At 45.7% G+C, this 23,189-nt stretch overlaps 1 protein-coding gene across 3 annotated transcripts in view; it reads right to left on the bottom strand.

Moving 5' to 3' along the window:
- Positions 1-8,304: 8,304 nt before the first annotated feature.
- Pi4KIIalpha (phosphatidylinositol 4-kinase II alpha) overlaps positions 8,305-23,189 on the bottom strand; it is a 310,849-nt gene continuing 295,964 nt past the window's right edge. For all 3 annotated transcript variants that reach the window (XM_075881825.1, XM_075881824.1, XM_037426586.2), the window contains exons 8-9: positions 19,217-19,276; positions 8,305-10,559 (exon numbers count right to left, since the gene is read on the bottom strand). In XM_075881825.1, coding sequence (XP_075737940.1) covers positions 10,380-10,559; positions 19,217-19,276 — 240 coding nt within the window. In that variant the 3' untranslated portion in view covers positions 8,305-10,379. The remainder of the gene's footprint in view (positions 10,560-19,216; positions 19,277-23,189) is intronic.

Here is a 23,189-nt window from a genome sequence, read left to right as displayed (position 1 = left end):
AGTCGCGTTTGAGAAACATCACATAATTATGGGTCTGATTTGGCCATAGTGTGACAAATAAAGCATCACAATAATAAGAAATACTTTTTTTTCTGCCACAGCCTCCTGGCCCATCTGACATGGAAGCAGCTGTGTACAATGGGCAAGGAACCTGCTACATGACATGTCTTGTGAAGAAGCAGCCCCGAGTGATACATGTGGTATGAGGTACCATTACATATACCACCTAGGGTTCTTTAACGTGCACCCAAATCTGAGCACACGGGCCTACGACATTTCGCCTCCATCGGAAATGCAGCCGCCGCAGCCGGGATTTGAACCCGCGACCAGCGGGTCAGCAGCCGAGTACCTTGGCCACTAGACCACCGCGGCAGGGCGGGTTTGTTCGATTCGCCTGCACCACATGATCCATTTTACAAAGTGCTGCGCCTCGCCATTTCTTTTAGTGGTGCAGTAATGTCATCTTCTAAATCATACCATTCATTTCAAAAAGCGCAGGAGAGGTACAGCACCAAAACTAGTTCATGACTTTCCTGTGCCTTCTGCTCTGACAGCGCTGGTTTGGTGCAGCCGCACGCATAGTTTAGCAAACAACATAGCATTAGACGTAAGTACTGTACCCACCTCTACAAATGCGGCGTGCTTTGTGAGAATGTTTGCACCTCATTAAATTAGGCGAACAAAAATAAGGATTCCACCTTGTCATTCACTTGTGATGCTGCACTGCTGAACTCCTGCTGCACAAGTTCTGAACTTATCGTGCACAGCTTTGTTCCAATTGTGCAGGTGAACTAAACTGACTCTTAAATGATGGAAGCTTGAAAATATGAAAAATCTGTTAACATAAGGTGTCAGAGCAATGTTTCGACAAGCAGTCTTGTCTCCTGTGAGGGTACAATGTCGTTTGTTTGAACATATGGAAGCCAGAATCAGTCTAAATTTACCCACTACTGTACTACTCACGATCACTTCATATTTGGCATGTGAATCGTCAGAAATTATTAATTGCAAAATGAACATTCCCGCAGTGAGGGGCATTAACAGACTTTCCAACATTTAGCTGTGCCTTCTGACAGTTAACGAACAACACCCAGAACTGTTTTGTCCTAAACTGTACAGATCATACAAGTTTACAAAATGATGCGGCAAAGCTCATAAGGCTGCACTCAACTGCTTTAGCTTTGCACATATGTTCAATGGGCTCCTAAAATAGTAAATCATGAAGATGATGAGCACTTGCAGCACAGCTTCTTCAAAGAAGCGAATGCTATCGCGAAGACCACGATTGTGCTCACTGCATGTGGTAATGTTTTTTTTTTCATTAAAAGAGAAACGTCCCAGATTTTTTTAGCACATCTGCTTCTGTTTAAATGAAGTTGTCATAACTATAGTGTCTACCACTACGAAGTGAAATTCTGTGCACTACGGTCATGAAAAAAATCTAGGAAATCGTACAGGTAGTTGAAACATACACGATCTTGACTTATCCACAGCCACACTGCAAGATAGTACGGTGATCCATATTGCAAACAGCTCAAGTTTTCTCTCACGGACAACGCTGCTATTTTCTTCTGAAACAAAGATGCTGAAGATACCAGAATTTGAACGAAACGAACCCTTTAATCCTGTCGCATCAAAATACGACCAACTCCAGGCCAACGTTTGCTGCGGTCGAATCATTTATATAACAAAAACACCTATAAAAATTAGGAAGCAGTTTCGTGACGACAGAGTCACAGTGCATTAAATTATTGACATCCATGTACAGCCCTGTTAGGGGGAACACCGAGCGCGTGGCCGTCGATCCGCGGGGCGCTATCTGCTGGCGAGATTTGGAAACGCGGAGCATGCGCACTCAGTCGCAAGTAGAGAGGCTGGAACTTTTCAAGCCTCTGTAATCGCAAGGGTAGTTCGTGTCCTGCGTCGTCTGCTACTTCCCGCCCACGCGCTCGGCACGCGCTAACGCCGTGCTATGTTTCATGGTTGAAAGGAAAAGCTGGCTGTGCTCGTTGCATCGAGCACTAACTTTCTTGTCTGTTATCAAAAGCAGCCGGCAGGTTCGAGTGCTTGTGCAACACTTACGACTAACATTTCGGTGAGCATTGACACTACAGGTACACAAGTGATGGGTTTCGTTATCGCTTTCACAGATTTACACAGCTGGGGGCGTGATTATTCACTGAACAAATATTTGGTGGCAGCAGATTTTGAATGTGGTTGCTAGGGCCCATGAGGATGAAAGACTTCGCATATTCGGGCTCTACATTAAAGAATACAGTCAGCATGCCGACGCTGCCATGCATGAACAGGTCATTGAAGACTGTTAATAGGATTATCCAGGCTGTCAGGAATGAAAATAGAATTAAAGATGCCCCTCGGAGACCAAGGTGACGTGTGACTGCTCGGGAAGAAAATATGTATATTGTTGCCTGCGTAGCTGACAACCCACGTGTTTCAGTTAATGAAATAGTGCTTTCAACTGACCGCTTAAATGTTCTTGGATCACTTGTACGCATACAAGGGGCCTTCACAGCAGAAAAATAGAATAATATTCTGGGCACAGTCGGCCTTCCGCACATCAGCAGTCGCATGACACCGCAGAGTGGCTGCATTTTCTAGCTCGACCGCTCGCCCATTCACACTGCGAAAAAGGTGGACCACCTACAACAGCAGCGCAGAGTGACAGTGCCCTCCACCCAGTCCCCACAAAAGAAGGAGGCAGAAACTTTATTGAAAAAAAAAGAAAGAAAGTAAATGCAGGCAGTTGTGGTCGGGCCCTCAGTCCAGGGCTCCGCTGGCATTTGAACGTAATTGAAGACGTGTGAGAGAGAATGAAATTATAATAAAGAACTGGGACAAGCAGAACTGTTATTTGAGACCAGGTAGGATCGTAGGCCTAGCCAGCGAAAGCAGCCACATCGGCAGTGCTTAGCACTGCCGATGTGGTTGCCAAGCTTTGCATGACCCACTACTCCTCTACTCCTTCATATTTCCCCCTCGCTGAAGACAGGGCCAAGTAGGTCTTCTAAGGTGTCCGTGATACGGTTTGAGACGATCCACGTGTACGATTTTGCGGCCTCGGCGACGCAGGTCAGCAGTGGCCGTGAGGGGTTCGATGAGGGAGTTGACAGCGGCCGGAAGTTTGCTCTATGACGCGATAAGGTCCATGGTACCTACTGACGGACTTTGTTGAGGTACCAGGAGCAGCAGTAGGAGGCACCCACAGCCAAACAAGAGAGTTGGGCGTAAACTGGTAGTGGGACCGTCCATCATCACGACGAAATTTCTGTAGCCCTTGTTCTTGTGTTGTAAGGGTGCGAGCTAATTGCTGACATTCTTCTGCATAACGAGCGGCTTCGGAAACTGGTGTGCCTTCGGATGAGTCGGGTCGGTAGGGGAGAATGGTGTCGATTGGAGATGATGGCTCTCGACCATAGAGTAAGAAGAAGGGAGAAAAGCCTGTTGTCACTTGAGGTGCCATGTTGTAAGCGTACGTTACGTAGGGAAGGATAAGATCCCAGCTGGTGTGGTCGGAGGCGACATACATAGAAAGCATGTCGCCAAGAGTGCGGTTGAAACGATCGGTCAAGCCGTTTGTTTGTGGGCGATATGCTGTAATACAGCGGTGAATCACATGACATTCAGCGAGAAGTTCTTGAATAACATCCGCAAGAAACACGAGGCCTCGGTCGCTCAAAAGTTCACGTGGAGCGCCATGACGCAGAAGAAAACGTTGCAGCAGAAAAGACGCGTCACGTGCCGTCGCGGCTGGTAGAGCGGCCGTTTCTGCATATCTTATGAGATGGTCGATCGCTACAATAATCCAGCGATTCCCAGCTGATGTATATGGCAGAGGACCATAAAGGTCTATTTCCAACCCAGTCGAATGGTCGCACTGGGCACGGTAACGGCTGCATTAGTGCAGTAGGACGGCTAGGATCGTGCTTGCGGCGTTGGCACTCTGTGCAAGATGAAATGTACTTTTGAACGGATGTGTACATGCAGTGCCAATAAAGCCGAAAAAGTAGCCTGGCGTAGGTTTTAAACGAACCGGTGTGCGCACACTGCGGATCGGCATGAAAAGCAGCACATATGCTGGCACGGAGATGCCTGGGTATGACGAGGAGCCATTTGCGGCCGTTAGGGTGGTAGTTTGGGGCGATAAAGTATTCCATCACGGATGGCGAAGTGAGAGGCTGGTCGGGTAGCGCTCGAGATGGTGGGTAGGCGAGTGTTTCAGATAGGTAATCCACCAGAGACGCAATCCACAAGTCTTTGCGCTGCTCCGCAGCCATGTCGATGGGTCCTGATAGTGGAAGTAAGTTGTGTTGGATGGAGACACTCGCATTATCAGCAGAAACAGGCGAACGCGAAAGAGCATCGGCATGCTTTTGGCCTGAGCAATAAATGACACGGATGTCGTACTTTTGAGCCCTAAAGCCCATCGTGCCAAGCGTCCGGAGGGATCCTTGAGGAAGGATGACCAGCAGAGCGCGTGCTGGTCCGTAACAACATCGAAAGGGCGTCTGTACAGATAAGGCCGAAATTTCGTAATGACCCAGATGATCACTAGGCATTCTTTCTCAGTTACTGAATAATTTCCTTCTGTTCTTGTAAGAGTGCGGCTCGCGTATACAAAAACATATTCTTGGTAACCAGGCTTTCGTTGGGCGAGTACAGCGCTAAGACCGACACCGCTAGGATCCGTGTGGATTTCTGTGGGAGCGCTTGAATCGAAATGACACAGTATGGGTGGTTTTGTAAGCAGTTCACGGAGCTTCGCAAAGGCACTGTCGCAGGCTGGAGACCACGCAGATAGATTGCGGTCTCCCTGAAGTAGGTCTGTCAGAGGTGCCATGATCGAGGCGAAACCCTGTACGAAGCGGCAGAAGTATGAGCAAAGCCCAATGAAACTACGCAGTTCCTTGAGAGACGCGGGCATCGGGAACTCACGAGCAGCACGTAGCTTAGCGGGGTCAGGGAGAACGCCAACCTTCGACACGACGTGTCCGAGAATGGTCAGCTTGCGTGCTCCAAAGTGACACTTCTTCAAGTTTAGTTAGAGGCCTGCTGCAGAGAGGCAGCGTAGAACCTGTTCCAAGCGACGAAGGTGCGTGGGAAAATTGGGTGAGAATACCACCATATCATCTAAGCAGCATAAATACGTGTTCCATTTGAGGCCTCGTAGGATAGTGTCCATCATGCGCTCAAATGTGGCCGGCGCATCGCATAGGCCGAATGGCATCACGTTAAATTCGTATAAGCCATCCGGTGTAACAAAGGCAGTTTTTGGCCTATCATCCAGGTTCATGGGCACTTGCCAATACCCAGAGCATTGATCAAGAGAAGAAAAGAACTCTGCGCCTTGTAAAGAGTCGAGGGCGTCATCAATCTGAGGCAAAAGATAAACATCCTTTCGTGTTATTTTGTTCGCTGAACTTTGTCTTGAATGCTGTCTAGATTGGAACATCGGTTTCATGGTTCCGCAGCCACAAGTGGGCAATGCCACTGATGTAAATGCCGACGGTGGCCTGTCTCATGGCTTCGTCCCATTTGTTCAAGACACGAGTTCATAGGTAGCCAGCCAGTCGTCGACGTCGTGATCGTCCGTGCCGCTAAATATAAGAGGGTCCCGCTGATGGACCGCGCCAGAGCACACGATGGCCTGGGGAGCCATAGGTGGAGGGCTTGTGGCAGCTGTAGTGGTCATGGCGGTAGGTCAAGTCCGGCCTTGCAACTCCGCAACTCCAGGATTGTGAAGAGACACAGAAAACTCCCCTAAATAAAGAACCGGGACAACCAGAACTGTTAATTGATTGATATGTGGGATTTAACGTTCCAAAACCACCATATGATTATGAGAGACGCCGTAGTGGAGGGCTCCGGAAATTTTGACCACTTGGGGTTCTTTAACGTGCACCCAAATCTGGGCACACGGGCCTACAACATTTCCGCCTCCATCGGAAATGCAGACCAGAACTGTTATTTGAGACGTTGGCTAGGCCTACGTAGGATCGTAGGCCTAGCCAACGAAAGCAGCCACAAGGGCCGAGCATCTCGTGCTTAGCACTGCCGATGTGGTTGCCGAGCTTTGCATGCCCCACTACTTCATTACTGAATAATCTCTCTTTCGCCTGAGTCTCCACGCAAAATCTGCGGATCTCTGCACTAGTGTAAACGAATAATGGGAGTGGCTAAGCGCGATTCATCCTTCAAGAAAGCTCTGTACAAGCATCTGCCTGCAAGGATGAAAGCCGTACTCGATTTTGATTGGAGGTGGCATCACCCGTTCCTAAACGAAGCTTTTCCTTATTCCAACATTGAGAGGCCGTATATCTGGCCTGGTTCATCTTTTGTCACAAAAATATAACGAATAAATTTTCTCTTCCGTGTTTACTCCAGTGTATAGTCCTACGCATTTTTCATGCGGGCACATGTTGGTGAAGCGTAGTACCTTTCGTAAACGTGCGCGTTATCGAATATCCGAAATATGAAGCTTCTACCGATGTTGCTTCAATAAATATAATAAAAATACTCGTACGATTCAGAACGTAATAACTAATATTTGCCGGGATAGCCTTCGAAGCACCATAACGGTGGAGTTATGGTGCTCGACTGCTGACATGCAGTTCACAGTATTCAATCCCAGCTGCATTATCGATGGAAGCAGGTATGCTCGCGGCGCGTGTACTTAGGTGTGCGTTAAGAGGTGGTTGAAATTTCCAGAGCCTTCAGCTGCGTTCTCTCCCATAATCATATTCTATGTGAAACACCTTTATCTAATATTATTAAGCGTTTATTAACGTGCTTATATCTTAAATGCACGATTTTTGATTGTTTAACGCCTTTAAATAAAACCGACCGCTGTGAGCGTGAATCGCATAATATCAGAAAGGGTGAGAAACCACAGCAAGGAAAAAGCTGCACCTTTTTTTGTACCTGCTATTACCTGACAGGGCGCCGGCAGAACGGCGGTGGCATGAATCGCGCCGCGGAAAAACGAAAACGCTCGGCAAGCGCAGAGTAGCAGACGAAACCCGACAAGCGCCGCCTTTTCGCTTTTATGCGCGTGCGCGACATTTACGAATTTCGCCACCAGTTCGTGCCACGCGGGCTGCCGGCCACACGTTTGCATGTTCCCCCTAACAGTGTACCGTACTGCACATGTGTATATCGAGCGTAATAAACAAGCGAGGCTCCGCAGTAATAACCTTCTGCACGCGGATAGGAGTCGCTCCACAGTGAGCGCCTTGACCAGTGGCTTAGACCTACTAAAGTTACTGTACATGCTACCTCTAGACCCACCCTCCATGACCGCTATCTGTCGCATCAAACGGAAACAGCCAAGACGGCGAACACAACCTGGACGGGCGCCGCGCAGTGTCATCACCACCAAACTTGTTCTTACACCGTGTCCTGGAAACCACCAAGAGGGGCCAATTCCCCGTCGGGCATGGGTGGAAGGCCATGCTTATCAGCTTCAACTCGAATACAAGTATGCTTATCATGGCAGGCCGATGACGCCACAAGGGCCCATGGCAGACGTCTAGGCTGGGTCCCCCTTTCTCCAGAAGGGAGAGCGAATTCGTTCATCATGGGCCCAACTACGGCACAATGAAAGACACCCCCTCCCAGACCCTTCCAACATGCAACGGTTGACTCCAAAAGTACGCGGATATTTTGTAAGAAATTCGTCTCGAAAGCCACTGAAAAAAAATGAAAGTGCTTTCTACAACTCATGAAATTGATTGCGGTTCTGATGGCCTTCCTCACACACATCTTTACCCCCAACAATATACTTTGACAGGAGCGAGTGTAGCTATGTGGTTAAGCGCCTTCACTGATGCCGTTTTCAAGTTTGTCAATATTAAAATCCGGCAGAATAAGTTATGCGGATGACGCCAGGAGCCTAGCGAGACGTGTATTGACACGCCTTTTGCTCCGGCACCATGATAAAGCATGTCATGTCAAAACTGCAGATAAACGTCAAAACTTCGTCGTTACGTGGAATCCCTTAATTTACCACCCCATGGGTTCGGCACTCAAGGTACTTGAACTTGAGTATTAATCGCGTGCACCAGTAAAAGGTCACGCAATTGCCATCATGTGCGTCTCCATTTTGCCACGTGAGGTGCCAGAAGTTACTTCTGTAAAGAAATAGAAATATAAATTTGCGTCCAAGGAGAAAAATGGGGCTCTTTTTGGACAACGCAATATATTATCTTTCCAAAAAAGGGATTATCTAAATAGCAGTTCTGAGCAGCCGCTGTCCCTTTCAGGTTGAACCGCTACACAGGTGCAACATTTTTTTTATTAAACAAGAAACATATTTATTTAGCAAAATAAAAACAATGTGTTCATTCCTAAAAAAATGTACACTTCTTTAATACCTGCTGTCTGTAGTTCTTTTCTAAATGTTCAGTGAAACACATTCCCCCGAATTGGCAATAAAACAAATTCAAGCTAGTCTTAGCACATACTAGCAACTCGAGGAATACAATAATTCAAAGAAGTACTACCAGTCGTGTTTGTATCATAATTGCTTCACCTTCCCGAAAACACACTCCAAAACAAGAGTTTTTCAGCAAGTCAGGAACATGCACCTAGAAACCTGCCACACTGATATTTTTCTCTACTCACATACAAGGTGTTTATGGAGCACAAACTGCACATATCTGACAGTTTTTATCATATTAAAACTGCCCCAATGATGCATAAAAACCCGTACATAAATTTAACGTTGTCCTTCTCACGGCTGGCAATAAGACTGTACTAATGAAGGCAAGCTATGTCAACATACAGACTGTGGCTTCATTGGAATGCACATGACACACACAGTAGTGCACCAGCCAGCTTAGAGGATGCAGCAGCTCACACCCAAAAATAGCTACCACATTGAAATGTAACCTTTGGCTTTATAAAGCAGGGCGCTCTGATAGAACATCACTTACGTGTTCATAAAGCTACTATTTATGCTCTAGCACAACATTTCATGCACATACATGCCAAGTGAAAATAAATGAAAATTTATGCAGGTGGCATACAGTGACCAGCACTTTCATTAAAAACGACTTCATGACACTATAGCTATTATGTATCCACTGATATATTGCAACAAGCTTGCATATTTTGGTACAAACTCAATAAGGCACTTAGCATCTTTGCTTACCTTTTTTCAGATGCGTTAAGAAGGGTTTAGTTCTTCCCCTTGTAATCTCTAAAATAAGCTGTTGCAGAAATGTAGACTGGTTTCACGGTATAACAGCAATTTAAGGTCACAATAATCCAGTCAATGATTCCGTAGTTTATTGCATAATTTTAACCAAAAAAAATGTGAAGCAAAATAGAAACAAAAAGTAAGAAGCAATAAATATTTTGTAGTAATGCAACTGTATAACAACTTTTGTGTGAGGCTATAACTTATAGCAAACTGCTCCTAAACACCAAATAGCTAAACAGACATCAACAGCATGGTTACGACATTATACAAGTGGTAAATAGACCTGAAATCTTAAGCTTTTTTTTAATATACAAGCCAAAGTTGTTTATTTGAGAAAGTGAAATGGAGACTAACATATTTTACTTACCTTAGTGCCCATGTTGCAATAAGGCAACTCAAACCAGACCGTATTTGCATGCACCAGTAAATATTTCATATGAGTGATGAACTATGAAGCGTTCTGTCAACTCTTAAATGGACATGTCTCAATACTGACTAGCTTCGATTCTGCAGCTTCAATTTTGCCCTATAGTAATTGGAACAATAATTATTTACATAATTGAGTAGTTACTGATGACTACTGCTGTTCACAGGACACATTTCCTGATGTAATATGAAAGATATCACTGAAGCATCCCACAACTAGCCTTGCATGTTTCACCATACCTTTACCTCTTAATGGATGATTGAAATCTCAGCACACATCATAGCAGTGAACTGATGTTCTAAAATTGCCCTAAAATTTGAAAAGTCGCTGCTCATACCTACTTCTTACTTATGCCACAAGCTTTCTCCATTTATTCATATATTTGGGGCATTAATATTATTATTGGGAAAATGCACCTAATTTCTAAATACATTCCTGGCAGCATGGAGTTGCAGCAAAAAATAAGTTTAGCGTTAAGAGGCAAGCACTACAGGATTCTCCGCAAGTGACTAGCAATATGCAGCAACTGTCAGAAAAATAAAATATGGGAGGAGGGAAGGGGTTGAGCACCCACAAAACGCACACATTGAGCTGCTGCACCCCCATCAATGGCTCCAATGTTGTTTTTATTCTTTGTTAAGAATTATACCAAAGGAAAAAAAAATACAGAAAGCCACCAGGAGAAGGGTAAACCAAATGTGCTTTTAGCAGTCACAACCCCCGGCTGGGGTGTCAGCACCAAGAGAAGAAAGGGGCCTTGTTTTGGAAGCTCTGGATGAAGTTGTCATTGAGCGACTTGATACGACCACGAGCACCTGGTCGTCGGCTGCTCCGCTCGACGATGACAGCGGGCATTTGGACCAACTGTACCGGAGACTTGCCATCCTTTAATGCCTGGCTCAAATTCAAGATCTGCAAAGACAAAAGAATTCACTATGACATGTGCCTTAAGTAGAAACACTGAAGCGCGATTGGTCCTGTTAGCACCAGCTCCAGGTTTTCTCAATCTGCAATAACAAAAAATGAGACTGACAGCTGAATAGCCTAAACATTTAAGGGGACCTGCAACATTTCCTCAAATACATTATTTAGAACTGGAACGTGTGCAGTAATGGATGCTTAGACCAATGCAAATGCATTATGAAAACTAGCGCATGATAACTAAAATTCAAAACTCCAGCACACCACAAGAAATGTTTCCTTTTGCATTTCACTCTCCTACTATATCAATGGTAGGTGTAATGACAGGGTGGCTCACCATGTGTGTGGGTCATGGTCAACGAAAGGAACAACAAACAAAAGACGTGTAGGCTTGAGACAACACTTAACGTGGCAAAACACACAAATGACCTACGTGATAGGCAAATATATAGCACAGAGCAAAAGTGAATACAGTTAAACTATGCAGCCAGTTCGAAAGGCAGAGTGTGATAACTATGAAGAAAACTAGGTTTCAAAAAAGTTCGACGGTGACAAGTTTCTCGTGAGAAGAAAATCTTGAAGGGCTGCTATGACCCTTGTAGAAGGTGAGCCAAAGCAGACTAGCGATAGTCGACCTGCATGTGGCGTTGGCATGAATACAAAGCCTCCGCTAGGCTTCCTCTAACATGACCTTATATCGTCCCAGGTGGTAGCGACAATGAGCAACCAATTGCCTCTGCCTCGCTCACTGCCACATCAGGAGCCGTGCCTAGTTTCTGCTGTAGAAGGCAGGCACCTCGCTCCAGTGTCTTGTCAGGAACTGTCGGGTATGGAGGAGCTTCCAAGGACAGTGCACTGTTTCTGTGTGTAGAAGCAGGAGCCACCGTCCGCCTTTGTTTGCACCATGAAGCAAGCTCCTCGGCTCCAGGCCTCAACCACAAACCGTCAGAAGTAGTTCTACAAACAGCACACTTGATCTGCATGTCCTTTGTTCAGTTTGACCAGCTACTCTGAGTGTTCCACATGAACTTCTCTCCTTTGTTTGTCTCCTCCTTGGTTTTCTCGTTTTCTTGTGCTGCAGCAGCATGTGCAACTTCCCCTGGCTCGTCTTCTTCTTGTCTTCATATTAGGGGCGAAGCTCCTTAAAGCGACACCCGTTCGTCCCTCGTAGTACGTAACATGTCTTACGCTTTGACCTCAAGAGGGTGCTGGTGTAAGATTTCTCCTGTGCGTTGTTGAACAATAAAAAAAATTGCAGCGTTTGCGTTAACTAAAAGCCAAATTCTTCTGTCTCTCATTCCCCATTAGCAGCCATTGGCATGTTCCAGTAGGAAACGTTAGTAGAAGTAGAAGTGTAAGTGTTAGCTAAAAGCCGACTTCTGCTGTCTCCCATTCCCAGTAGCAGCCATTGTTTACCTCCGTGATTAATGTTCAAAACGCCGTTGATTGATGAAAAAAACCAACGAAAGACGCCAGATGTTTTCTAAAAGCAAAACGAAAAGACGCCAGATGTTTCTAAAGCAAAAAGAAAAGACGCCAGCTGCTTAACGAAAGACGCCAGGTGTTTTCTAAAGCAATAGTTTTATAATCAAAACCATATCGTGATACAGGTTTGCAGCTGACGATGCTTGTTGCCTTCGGTGTGTGCTCGTATGGATAAGGATGCCGAAAGTAGAATAAACTTTTTCTAAACACATATACCATGAACTCGAGGTGGTTAAAGGTGAGAAATAGACCCGAAGTGCAAGCCGTAAGAAAATGTGCGTGTGCCACCTCTCGTTTAGTCCTAAAAATCTCCGCTGGATGGCGGTGCTTCTATATGGGGAATATATGATGAAAAGATCTGAGATGGTGGTACTTGGAGCGTTCACTAGATGGACGAACGGACAAACAGACAGATGCATGGATGGACGCATGAACGGACGGAAGCAAGAACGAATGGACGGACGAATGCTTCGCCCCACTCTCCATCATTCACTCCGTGGATATGCTGCCAATTTTTTTTTTACAGTCAAACCAGCATAAAAGCCCTCAAAATTCCCCCCAAAGTTCCCACACACGAATCGCCCCGATAGGTTTCGTCCATTCACTATATTAAGAGTTCCAATCATTGTGCACGCCTTAAAGAGACGTCGCCTCATCGTGGCCTTCACACAGTACCTCACCAATGCTCTCAAGATGTGAAGCATCTCTTGCTCGGGCCTATGACCCACGGCGTCGACGGCATCCGAGCTCGCACTACGCAGCTACAACTCTCCTCCTCTCTCCAACAGCTGCGTGTTCCTGTCTCCACTTCTCTCCTACCACCTGCTTGCACTTGCTCCCCCTTTATCTCCACTAGGCATCCCTCCCAGCAGTGTTAACACCCCCACTGCGCATGCGCATCTGCTCCCCTTTCTCATCTCCTACGTTTACCCTCTCTCGCATCACAACACCGAAGCAGGCAGCGTCTGCTAGAGAGAGAGAAAAAAAAAAAAGAATGCTCGAGCTGCACAACTGTTCAGTGGCCACTCCATATTATAGAGGCACTGGATCTTGACCTCCGAGGTAGTGCTGGTGGGAGATTTCTCCTGTGCATTGTTGAACAATAAAAAAAATCACATGATATCCACGGAAAGAATGATGATGAGTGGGCGAAGCGTCCGTCCATCCGTTCGTCCGTGCATGTGTCTGATCGCGTTTGAGAATGTAGATGGCACGCGGGCATACCTGCCAACCTGGCAACAGAGAAATTTGTAAACCACCCGAGTGGGGAAAGGGGGGTGGAGGGGTAGGGCTACAGACTTTTTTTTTTATTTGTAGCTGTGATGAATTTGCCTTTAGCTAGCAACAAGCATAATCATGTTTTGCTACCATAAGTCTTTATAATAATAATAAGTAATTATTTTCTCTCATTTTGAACACCAAAGAAAAAAACAAACAAACAAAAAACCTCGTGATAAACAAGAACAAGTGGGGGGGGGGGGGGGGGGGTCACCAACGCAAGTGACATATCGGCGTTGCGGTCTCATAAGGGCTTGGAGAGCCCACGAGGGTAGGGTTTCCCACTAAGGTCAATGTCTCAAAAGGGAAATGCTCCCAAAATTTCCCGTCATCAAAACAACTAGCAAAAACGTCGACTTTCGCCAAAACAACTCGCGTATGTCTTCACACGCGAACGGATGGGACGGCTTGCAGCTGGCAGCCGTGAAAGCACAGGTCAAATCTTTGACTTTGCTCGATACTACATTTTTCGGAAAGGAGCGTCAATACGCTTCCAGCCTTTTTTACATCTTTACTGCCTTTAATCTACTGCTGCATCGGCCACGTGCCCTCGGAGCTCATAGATCGCCATCACATTGTCGTGACTACGGTTTTGCGCGCGGTGGTTGCGGCAAATGGTAGTTTTGTTTTCAATCCAGAAGCCTTCAAAACTAAGTCGTTTTATGCTATCTATGATCACAACTGTGGCAGTTTGTCCACAGAGTTTGCAGAAAGCAGAGTTGCTTTGACTGGTCGAGCATTGGCAGCGCGCTCATTTTTAGAGTACTGTCAGCAACGTTGTCGCCATAAAAGATCGTGTCGAACGACCGTGGTATCGTCCACAGCTGTTGTGGCAACGACAGCCACACGCACTGTAGAAGACAGTGCGTGTGCTGGTCACACTCGTACTTGTGAAGGTTCGAGCATGCTGCTCTCAATCAACCTTCATAGACGGTTTTGGTAAAGTTCATATCGCACACCGCGATTAGTAGAAGTGTTTGGAACATTCAGACTTTGGCCCAATGGACACATGAATTTGGCTGGGGAATGTCACTAACCTGTATCTGTTGCGGTTTCACATCACTGAGGCTCTACTAGTGTAAGTTTAGATGAATGCCTCTAAAATTCATTTATAATAAAATGAGGTGGGCTCCCAAAAAGCCTGGAACGAACTAACGTGCATTCTTGTCAATGCGGCAAGATCTCGGACACAAGTTTCGATTTCTGGGAGATTTTTCACGACAACCATACAACGGAAGGTCGAAAACTGGGAGTATTCTGGACAATGCAGGAGACTTGGCAGGTATGTGATGATGATAACGCTAATACATATTGTATTCTCCTGGTGGCGGAGTATAGCATGACGCCGTTTTTGTAGTCTTCGCGACTAGCTACGGCGATGCGCCATAGCCAATCGCGAGGCCATGCTTGTTTACTACTTTTTTTAAAATCGCAAATGAAATATTTGTCGTAAAATTTCAGGCAAGATTCCTAAATTCGTAAGCGCAATCGAAATTCGTACATTTTACAGGTATGCGCGGGTCACACCGACGAGACGCATGCCAAGGAAGCCGAGGGCAAACTTCTTCAACGCGCCTGCCGCTCTGCTTCGTCCATGCCTCACCAACGATCCGCCACGTACAGCGACTTTCCAGTGACTCAGAGAGGCACTCGTTCTTTGCGTACCCAGGCACAGCCAGCGCAGCAGCCAATCAGAGAGTAGCGATACAACGCCATCTAGAAGATCCTCACTCAACTGCAGTTTGTATGTACTTCTATGAGACAGCGCCGTCTATTATACCGTTCGGGAGATACTGCCTTTTCTTTCTCGTCTCTTCTCCCGGTTACGCAGACGCATGACAAGGTTAGACTAATAGGACCTTCGCCCCTGAAATTTGCAGTGTGCATGTTAACTAAAAGCGGACTGTGGATCTCTGTGCCCAACCGGAGTCTTCTGCCTCTCACTGCCCATTAGCAGCGATTGGAATGCTACAGAAGGTCCTTCACTGGGTGCTTTGTGCCTCCCCAGGTTTCTGTCCTGCGCAATACCACAATGAGCGCCAGTGTCAACATCGCCACAAATGTAAGTGTTAGCGCCCGCTGCTTCGCATTTATACATGGTTCTCTTCAGCAGAAGATAACGTAATCTTTTAATGATGTTGCTACCATGTTGATGACAAACCACGTATGTCTACAGGAGATGCTCCTGTGGGTAGCTGTGTAGTCCATACACGACATTGCAAATTTGAAGAGCACCACTTAGCTGTGGATCTTTCTTTGATGTACCTTCTTTGTGAGTTCAATCTTGTATAATTTTAACAAGCGCCGCATCTGACATTTTTACCGTACACAAGGCGCCGTTGTCAGCAAACAAAAATGTGCCAAGTTCCACGTCATCAGCACCCCCCCCCCCCCCCTCTAGTCACATGTAGCGCATCCCACGATACAGTTACATCCACTGAATTTGCAGGTTCTTTCTGGCCACCGCGAATTCCAGCTTCAACTATCTTTATCTAAGCCACGGAGCAAGACTTCTTGAGGAGGCAAAACTGTGCTCACTCAGGCGTCCTGAAAAGGTCACGAAAACAGGCACAGCATTGACGCACCCTCTGTCGTGAAACTCCGCTAGCGAAGGAAAAAAGCGAGCCGCTCTCATTCAAGGTCACTCTGAACCGATTCGCTGTTTGAGCTTGATCATTTCGCAGAAATTCCAGCATTGGCATCATCAATTGTCAAAAAAAAATCAATGCTATTTGTGACTGCTAAGTCAAGATAAGTAAATATAGTAGGCATGTTTACCTTGAGCCACCGGAATATCTGTCTTTGCATGCTCTTCGCACTAAATGATAAGTCCAATTCGCGCGCGCGCGCGCGTGTGTGTATGTGTGTGTGTGTGTGTGTGTGTTTGTGTGTGTGCGTGCGCGCGCGCGCGCTATGAGTGTCCCTCTTATAACGGGGTGGTGACATGTGTGCCACAAGGCTCTCTTTCTCTCTTAAAAAAATTTCTTTTTATTTTTGCCTAATGCCTTATCTACTGCGAATAAATCGATCTTATTATTGTTGTAATCGCGAGAAACGTGTTTTGCTATTCATTGCGTAGAGCATGCGTGCATATTTTTTGATGGCGCTGTTATCTTGTTAAAAGCACGACGACCATGCTGTGTCGTGTCAGTTGTGTTCCTTCCGGTGTAATAAACAGTTTTCAAACATCAGCGTCTTCAATTATAACAAAGTGTAAATTTATGTTCCATATCTATGCCTCTTCAGGCAGAATGACCTCATTTTCCCACTATCACTGTTCTTTATCTGCCACCAGTACTATAACCGTCTCTTACTTGCTTGCTTCCATTGCGGACGTGTTCAGTTTTCCATGTTCGCCACTCAAACTCAAAGCCTCAAGAAGGCTTGTACCCACATGTATACCTGGGTGCATATCCCTGCATTCAATCAAAACATTTTCCATCGTTTCCTTAGCTCCCCCACAGCATGTCCATTGTTCCTCTTCTTTATTGAACCTCGCTTTATGACTACCCGTTCTAAGGCAAACCGACCTCGCTTCGAACAGTAGAGCGCTTCCCCTTGAATTATCATAAAACCTCTCCCGCCTTATTTTGTTCTCGCCCTTTCAGTATTTACTGAGAGCTGGCTCCTTTTCCATCACTGTCATCTAATAAATCCTCTACGCATCTGACTTTTCACGTAACGCTCCTTGTTGCCACATCGCCCACACTGCCAGCCGTATGTTTACTGGTGAGGCTCCTAGTTCCTGTTCTACACTTTGTGCTCATGCTCTTCCTATACAAAAACTTGAACCCTTTTCCGGCCCTTCTACACTCCTTCATATTACTAAGCCTCTTATCAAATTTAATTTTGCTCTGAGCTTCGCTTACTTCAAAGCCTGTCCATCTTATATCCCCCTTTACAGCCTCGTTCGTCGTTTTCTCGTGAGCGCCTGTCGTCTTCCCGTGAGCGCCCAACAGTCCTGTGATTTACATCCATTCCTGATTGCACCTCTGACTTCATGCACACCACTTAGTTTGCAAAGGTAAGCCCTGGAACCATTACGCCTTTCCCCAGAACTGGGAGGACTTCGTACCTATTGTATCTCCAAAACGCTCTGTGCTTTATTATTGCAGCATTCCTCTTTCCTTATGCTGCCCATGTTTTTTTTTTTCTTGTACATACCGCCATATATCTGTATCCCTCATTTACCCATCCTCCGAGGTACTTGTACTAGCTTACCCGCAGTACTTTTTAGCCCTGTATTGAAACCACCTGGTCTTTGTGATCATTGAATACCATCACTCCACATTTTGTTGCACTAAATCCTCGTCCTAGAGCCTCGCCTTCCTTTCCGCAAATATTTGCCAGCCGCTGTATATTTTCTTCTCGACTGTCTGCAAATACGACAATATCGCCTGCATAAAATAGACCTGGAAGCTTTCCCTCAACCATTGCACCAGCCTGTTTGTGTGACACATTAAACCCAACGTTGCTAGCTTCAAGTGCTTCTTTCATCCTCACCACGTATAGCATGAATAACAGTGGGGACAAAAGACATCTCTGTCTCAGCCCCTTCTTAATTTCAACGCTGTCATTGCTACATATTTCTTTTGATTCTATGCAAACTGAATTTTCTCGGTATATTTCTCTCAAAAGCTATACACAGTCGTCACCTAACAAGAAGCGATGCATTAACTCGCACAATGACGGAGCAACTAGCCTTTCCAAACAAATGACGGTGATCCATTGCTTCCGTCGCTCTGGTTCACAAGGCCTTGCGGTAAATGAGGAAAACCATTTTGCGTGCGTGTTTTTTAGGTGTCTGAGCACACCACCCCAGAACAAGTACTACTTCCTTGATGCTTCGGCCACCACAAATACTACGAGCGTTGCCCATTTTGTTACAGAAAGGCGTGGAAACACACATACAACAACATAGGTAACAACGGCGATTGTCTGCTTGCATTCGCAAAAGTGATAAGCAAGGTCGCCATCTACGACGCTTCGGTCGTGCGCGCAAGGCTATAGGGTTTTAGTATAGTGTGCTCTAAGTTATACTGGGAGGGATGACACGGGGGAGAGAAGCTACATCAGCGCATAACATGAAATGAATTAGCTCATTTCTGTTACGATTCTATGGTGCATGCTAGTGTAGTTATTGTGCAATTTTAGCAGCCTGGTGCAGGCATGTGGTAACACCCTGTGGCAAGAAGTGTTTCTGATCCAAATGCGGCTCTTGATTTGTCAGCCAAAAGCAGCAATCAGCTTTTTAAGCTTCAACAATGAAGCAGATACAAGTTTAAGATGCTTTAGCTTAAATGTGGTGGTGTTGAATAAAACTGCAATATATCCCTACATGTTCACAGCCATATCTGCTCTCAGCATCATGTTTCTCCACCTTGAACAAGGAAGGGGTGGTTCAAGACCACCCTGCTGTGAAAACAGGAACTGCCCCTAAATGGGTTGGTTTTGCATTTGACTGCTGCACAGCAAATCCTTTTCAGTAAATGTAACATAATTTGACAATTTCTTCAGATTCCATGCGTAGAAGATTTCGCAATGGTTCACTTATCCAGAGCATTGATGTCCCCCCAGCAGTGTCGCAATATGACATTACACTGCTACAAAAGCTCGGCAAGAAAGGTAAGATGGAAGCTTGTGATGAGAAATTCGAAAACAGGGGCTGGGTGCTGAAGCTGACGTTTCGACAAATAGACATGACTTTTTTTGCAGCTTTGAAAAAATACAAGGTTTGTTGAAACTTCGGCTCCAGCACCCAGCCCCTGTTTCTGAGTTGCTCATTATACTGCTACGTCACATAGCAATTACTATTTTTCTTTCAGCCTTCTGGTTTTCAACAAATACATTGTTTAAATGAGGAAGGAAAAAAGAAAGTAGCTTACCTGACCGCGCATGACTGACATCTGCTTTTCGAAAAGGTTCTTGTCAAAACCAGGGTCCTTCTGTAGATGCAGGTCAAAATAGAAAAAAAAGTAACGCTTAGGAAAAATGCTTTAGGACAGTTTCAAAATATTCATAAACTCCTTATTCAACGTAAGGTGTTACTAATGAAATGTGAAGTTTCTTTCAAAATTTTCACTCATAATAGGGGATATTCAAAATGCATAGTGCCTTCAGTCGATCCCGTAAGCTTTATCCAGCATGTCATATTGGGCACAAAAACGAAACCAGTTGCATATAGCAGCATTTATAGTGCCCAAGTTGCCAATTGTTTATCTTCGATCTGCGATGACTCTCTAATGCTTTGTGTGCTGTTCAGGCAATGAGGGGGCCCTAACAATGCCAAGAACAAGGTAGGAAAAATCTTGACCAAATTTATCAGTTACATTAACGAAGAAGAAAACATATAGACACGCACTTGTTTTGACAATAAGGTCGACACCTTTGGAAGTGACTTGCGCGCACAAAAGTGCTCTACAACCTCATTTCTCATTCTCTGTGCAATTTAGTTGTTGGACTGCAACATAGCTAGACTTAAGAATAATATATTACGATATATGCATTTTAAAACAGACGGCCAACATTGCACACACGTGAGAGAGCATGACTGCTGTTGTCCCACAGGCGGTGCTGCACACAGCAGAAAATCGGTGCCACCACACGAGACCCAACCGCAAAATTCACACCACTTTGCAAGCTTTGCAAGACAGTGTGGATCCACCTTTCGTGCGCCAAAGAACAAAGTCTGCATTCCTGGCACACCGCTTCTGCCCTTTTTTTACACCCTCTACAATTTTCTTTTCTGCTTCCTTCAGTAGCAAGTGCTGTGAACACGAAGCACTCACTCACGCAGCCATACATGTTCTCTGGTTGTACTATAGATACAGCTATTCGTTTGGTAGATCTGGCAGACTGTCGTACTCACCTTTCCACTGATCGCGGGGCGGGCACTTGTATGCTGTTTGCAATGGCACAAGACAAGCGATAATGCATGCCTCTGTGGCATGCGACAGCACAGAGCACGATATTTTAAAAAAGTAAGTCAATGACCGCACACATACAACGTTCAAGATAACCAAAGGACAACCCTCAATCCACGTAATAAACTACGACCACAAGGCATCATAAACAACCACTGTGTATTCGGCCTTAAACAACCAAGTTGCTTGGGATGCTCTCTCCATATATACAGTAATTTCACGCGATCAGTACCATAATTACTCGAATCTAACGCGCACCTTTTTTCCGGTTAAGCGAGTTCATAAATCGCATGCGCGTTAGAATCGAGTACGAACAAAAAAATTACGGGCAATCTATTGCCATCGGCAAATCCAAAATGGCCGCCCCCTACGTGCGTCGGCATGGCGCGTCGGCCATTTCAGCCTATGTGTTTCCCATGTGCGGCACTTCGTACGTGTGCTGAGGAGTTCGTCATCTAGTAGTGCATTAGCATTGACGGCGTGGAAGGGCCGACTCCAAAAACTCGAGTGCACCACGATGCCGCTTTTAAAAGAAAAGTCATCGCGTGTGCAGAAACGGACGGAAATCGGGCCGCACCGCGGTCGTTCGGAGTGCCCGAAACGTGCGTGCAGGACCGGCAGAAACAAAAGCAGAAGATTGTCGACCGCAAAGCTACACTCAAAGGCTTCAGTGGACCACAGCAGGGTCGGTTTCCGCAAATTAAAGAGCTGCTCGGCGAGTATTTGCTTGAGCAGCGAGCGGCACAGCGGCCCGTGACGACAGAACTGCTCCAAGTGCGGGCTATGCAATTAGTCTTAGAAAAAGGTCTAATGCGGAGCCAGTTTAACGCGAGCAGGTGCTGGCTAACTAACTTTATGAAGAGGAAAGCCTTTTCCCTCCGAAGGGGAACATGCACATGCGAAAAGTATTGCAGAGGAGTACGATGAAAAGCATCACAGTTTTCAGAGGTTTGTCCTTAACCTGCGGCGCAACAATGGCTACCTGCTTGGGCAAATCGGGAATGCCGATCAGACGCCTCTTTACTTCGACATGCCTGGCACCACAACCGTCGAGAATAAGGGGGCGAAGCAAGTTCGCGTGCTGACATCGGTCCACGGTAAAACTACAGTGACGGCAATGCTCTGTTACACGTCAGATGGGCACAAGCTTTGCCCGTACCTCATATTTAAATGGAAAACGCTCCCGAAAGGAGTCGTTTTTTCGAGTGATGTGATCGTGCGGGCCAGCGAGAAAAATGAGTGCGTGTTGCAATCGATGTCTTATGTTTTTTTTTTTTTTCGCGGTGGAAATCGGGTGCACGTTACAATTGAGGGCGCAGTAGAATCGAGTAAATACGGTATGTCTGTTTGGTTTGCAGTGCACAGCTCATGCACATGTCTGGGCATTGTTTGTTTCAAAAGAACTACGACACATGCCATTGCGAAGGGTATTTTCTAAGTGAATATTAGATGTGCTAGTTGGTACGTCTATTTAGTTTTTTTTTTTAAATTCCACTTTACTATCGACTTTTTAAAAACATTCGTAGCTGTGATAAATTTGCTTTTAGCGACAAGCACAATCACATTTTGCCACCATAAGTCAAATCGGCGTGATGAATTTTTGGGCACCAAAAGAAAAAAACAAAACAAAAAAATATTGAAAAACAATAAAAAGGGGGGGTCCAAAACGCAAATGTGAACATTGGTGCTGCGATCTCATAATGGCTTGTAGTGGCCCAACACATGAAGGTAGGGTTTTCACTAAGGCGATAGTTTAAAAGGGGGAGCACAAACGCTTCCGGCCAAAATTTGGCGTCATCGAAAACCCTAGCAAAATATATTTCCGTCAAAACAACTCGTGTACGTCCTCCTGGGACACACGTAAACGGACGGGGCGGCGCAGCTGGCTGCCGCGAAAGCGCAGGTCAAAATTTTTGCTTTGCTCGCTGTTAGACTCTTTGGACAGGAATGGCAAAACGCTTCTAGCCTTTTTTTCGTCTTTACCGCCTTTCATCCTACCGCTGCATCAGCCACGTGCCCTCGGAGCTCGTAGATTGCTATCGCATTGCTGCGACCGACATTTCGTGCGCGGCTGTTGCCGGCAAACAATAGTTTTGTTTTCAATCCAAGTGCCTTCAAAACCAAGAAGCTTTATGGCATCTATGGTCGCAACTGCCGCGGTTTTCTCCACAGAGTTTGTGGAAAGCAACATTGTTTTCACTGGTTGAACACTGGTCACGCGCACACTTTAGGAGTTCTGTCAGTAACGTCGTCGCCATTACATGATCGTGTCAAACGACCGCGGTTTCGTCTACAGCGGTTGTGGCAACAACCACCACACACACTGTGCAAGACAATGTGTGTGCTAGTCGCACGCGTACTTTCCGAGCTTTGATCACGCTGCTCTCGATCAGCCTTCATTCGACGGCTTCGGTACTAAAGTTCATATCACACGCCAAGATTAATAAAAGTGTTCAGAACATTCGATTTTTGGCCCAATGGACACATGAATTTGGCTGGGGAATTTCACAAATTTGTATCTGTTGCGGTTTTGCATCACTAAGACTCTACTGTAAGCTTAGATGAACACCTCTCAAATTTGTTTATAATGTGGTGTGCTTGCAAAAAGCCTGGAACGAACTGGCCTGCATTTTTGTCAGTGCAGCCAGATCTCGCACACACATTTGTGTGCTAGTCGCACGCGTACTTTCCAAGCTTCGATCACGCTGCTCTCGATCAGCCTTCATTCGACGGTTTCGGTACTAAAGTTCATATCACACGCCAAGATTAATAAAAGTGTTCAGAACATTCGATTTTTAGCCCAATGGACACATGAATTTGGCTGGGGAATTTCACAAATTTGTATCTGTCGCGGTTTTGCATCACTAAGACTCTACTGTAAGCTTAGATGAACACCTCTCAAATTTGTTTATAATGTGGTGTGCTTGCAAAAAGC

Source organism: Rhipicephalus microplus, chromosome X, assembly GCF_043290135.1.
Source record: "Rhipicephalus microplus isolate Deutch F79 chromosome X, USDA_Rmic, whole genome shotgun sequence".
In the NCBI taxonomy this organism is placed as follows: domain Eukaryota; kingdom Metazoa; phylum Arthropoda; class Arachnida; order Ixodida; family Ixodidae; genus Rhipicephalus; species Rhipicephalus microplus.
Note: the sequence above shows the minus strand (reverse complement) of the source record. Positions and strands in the feature narration are given on the sequence as shown.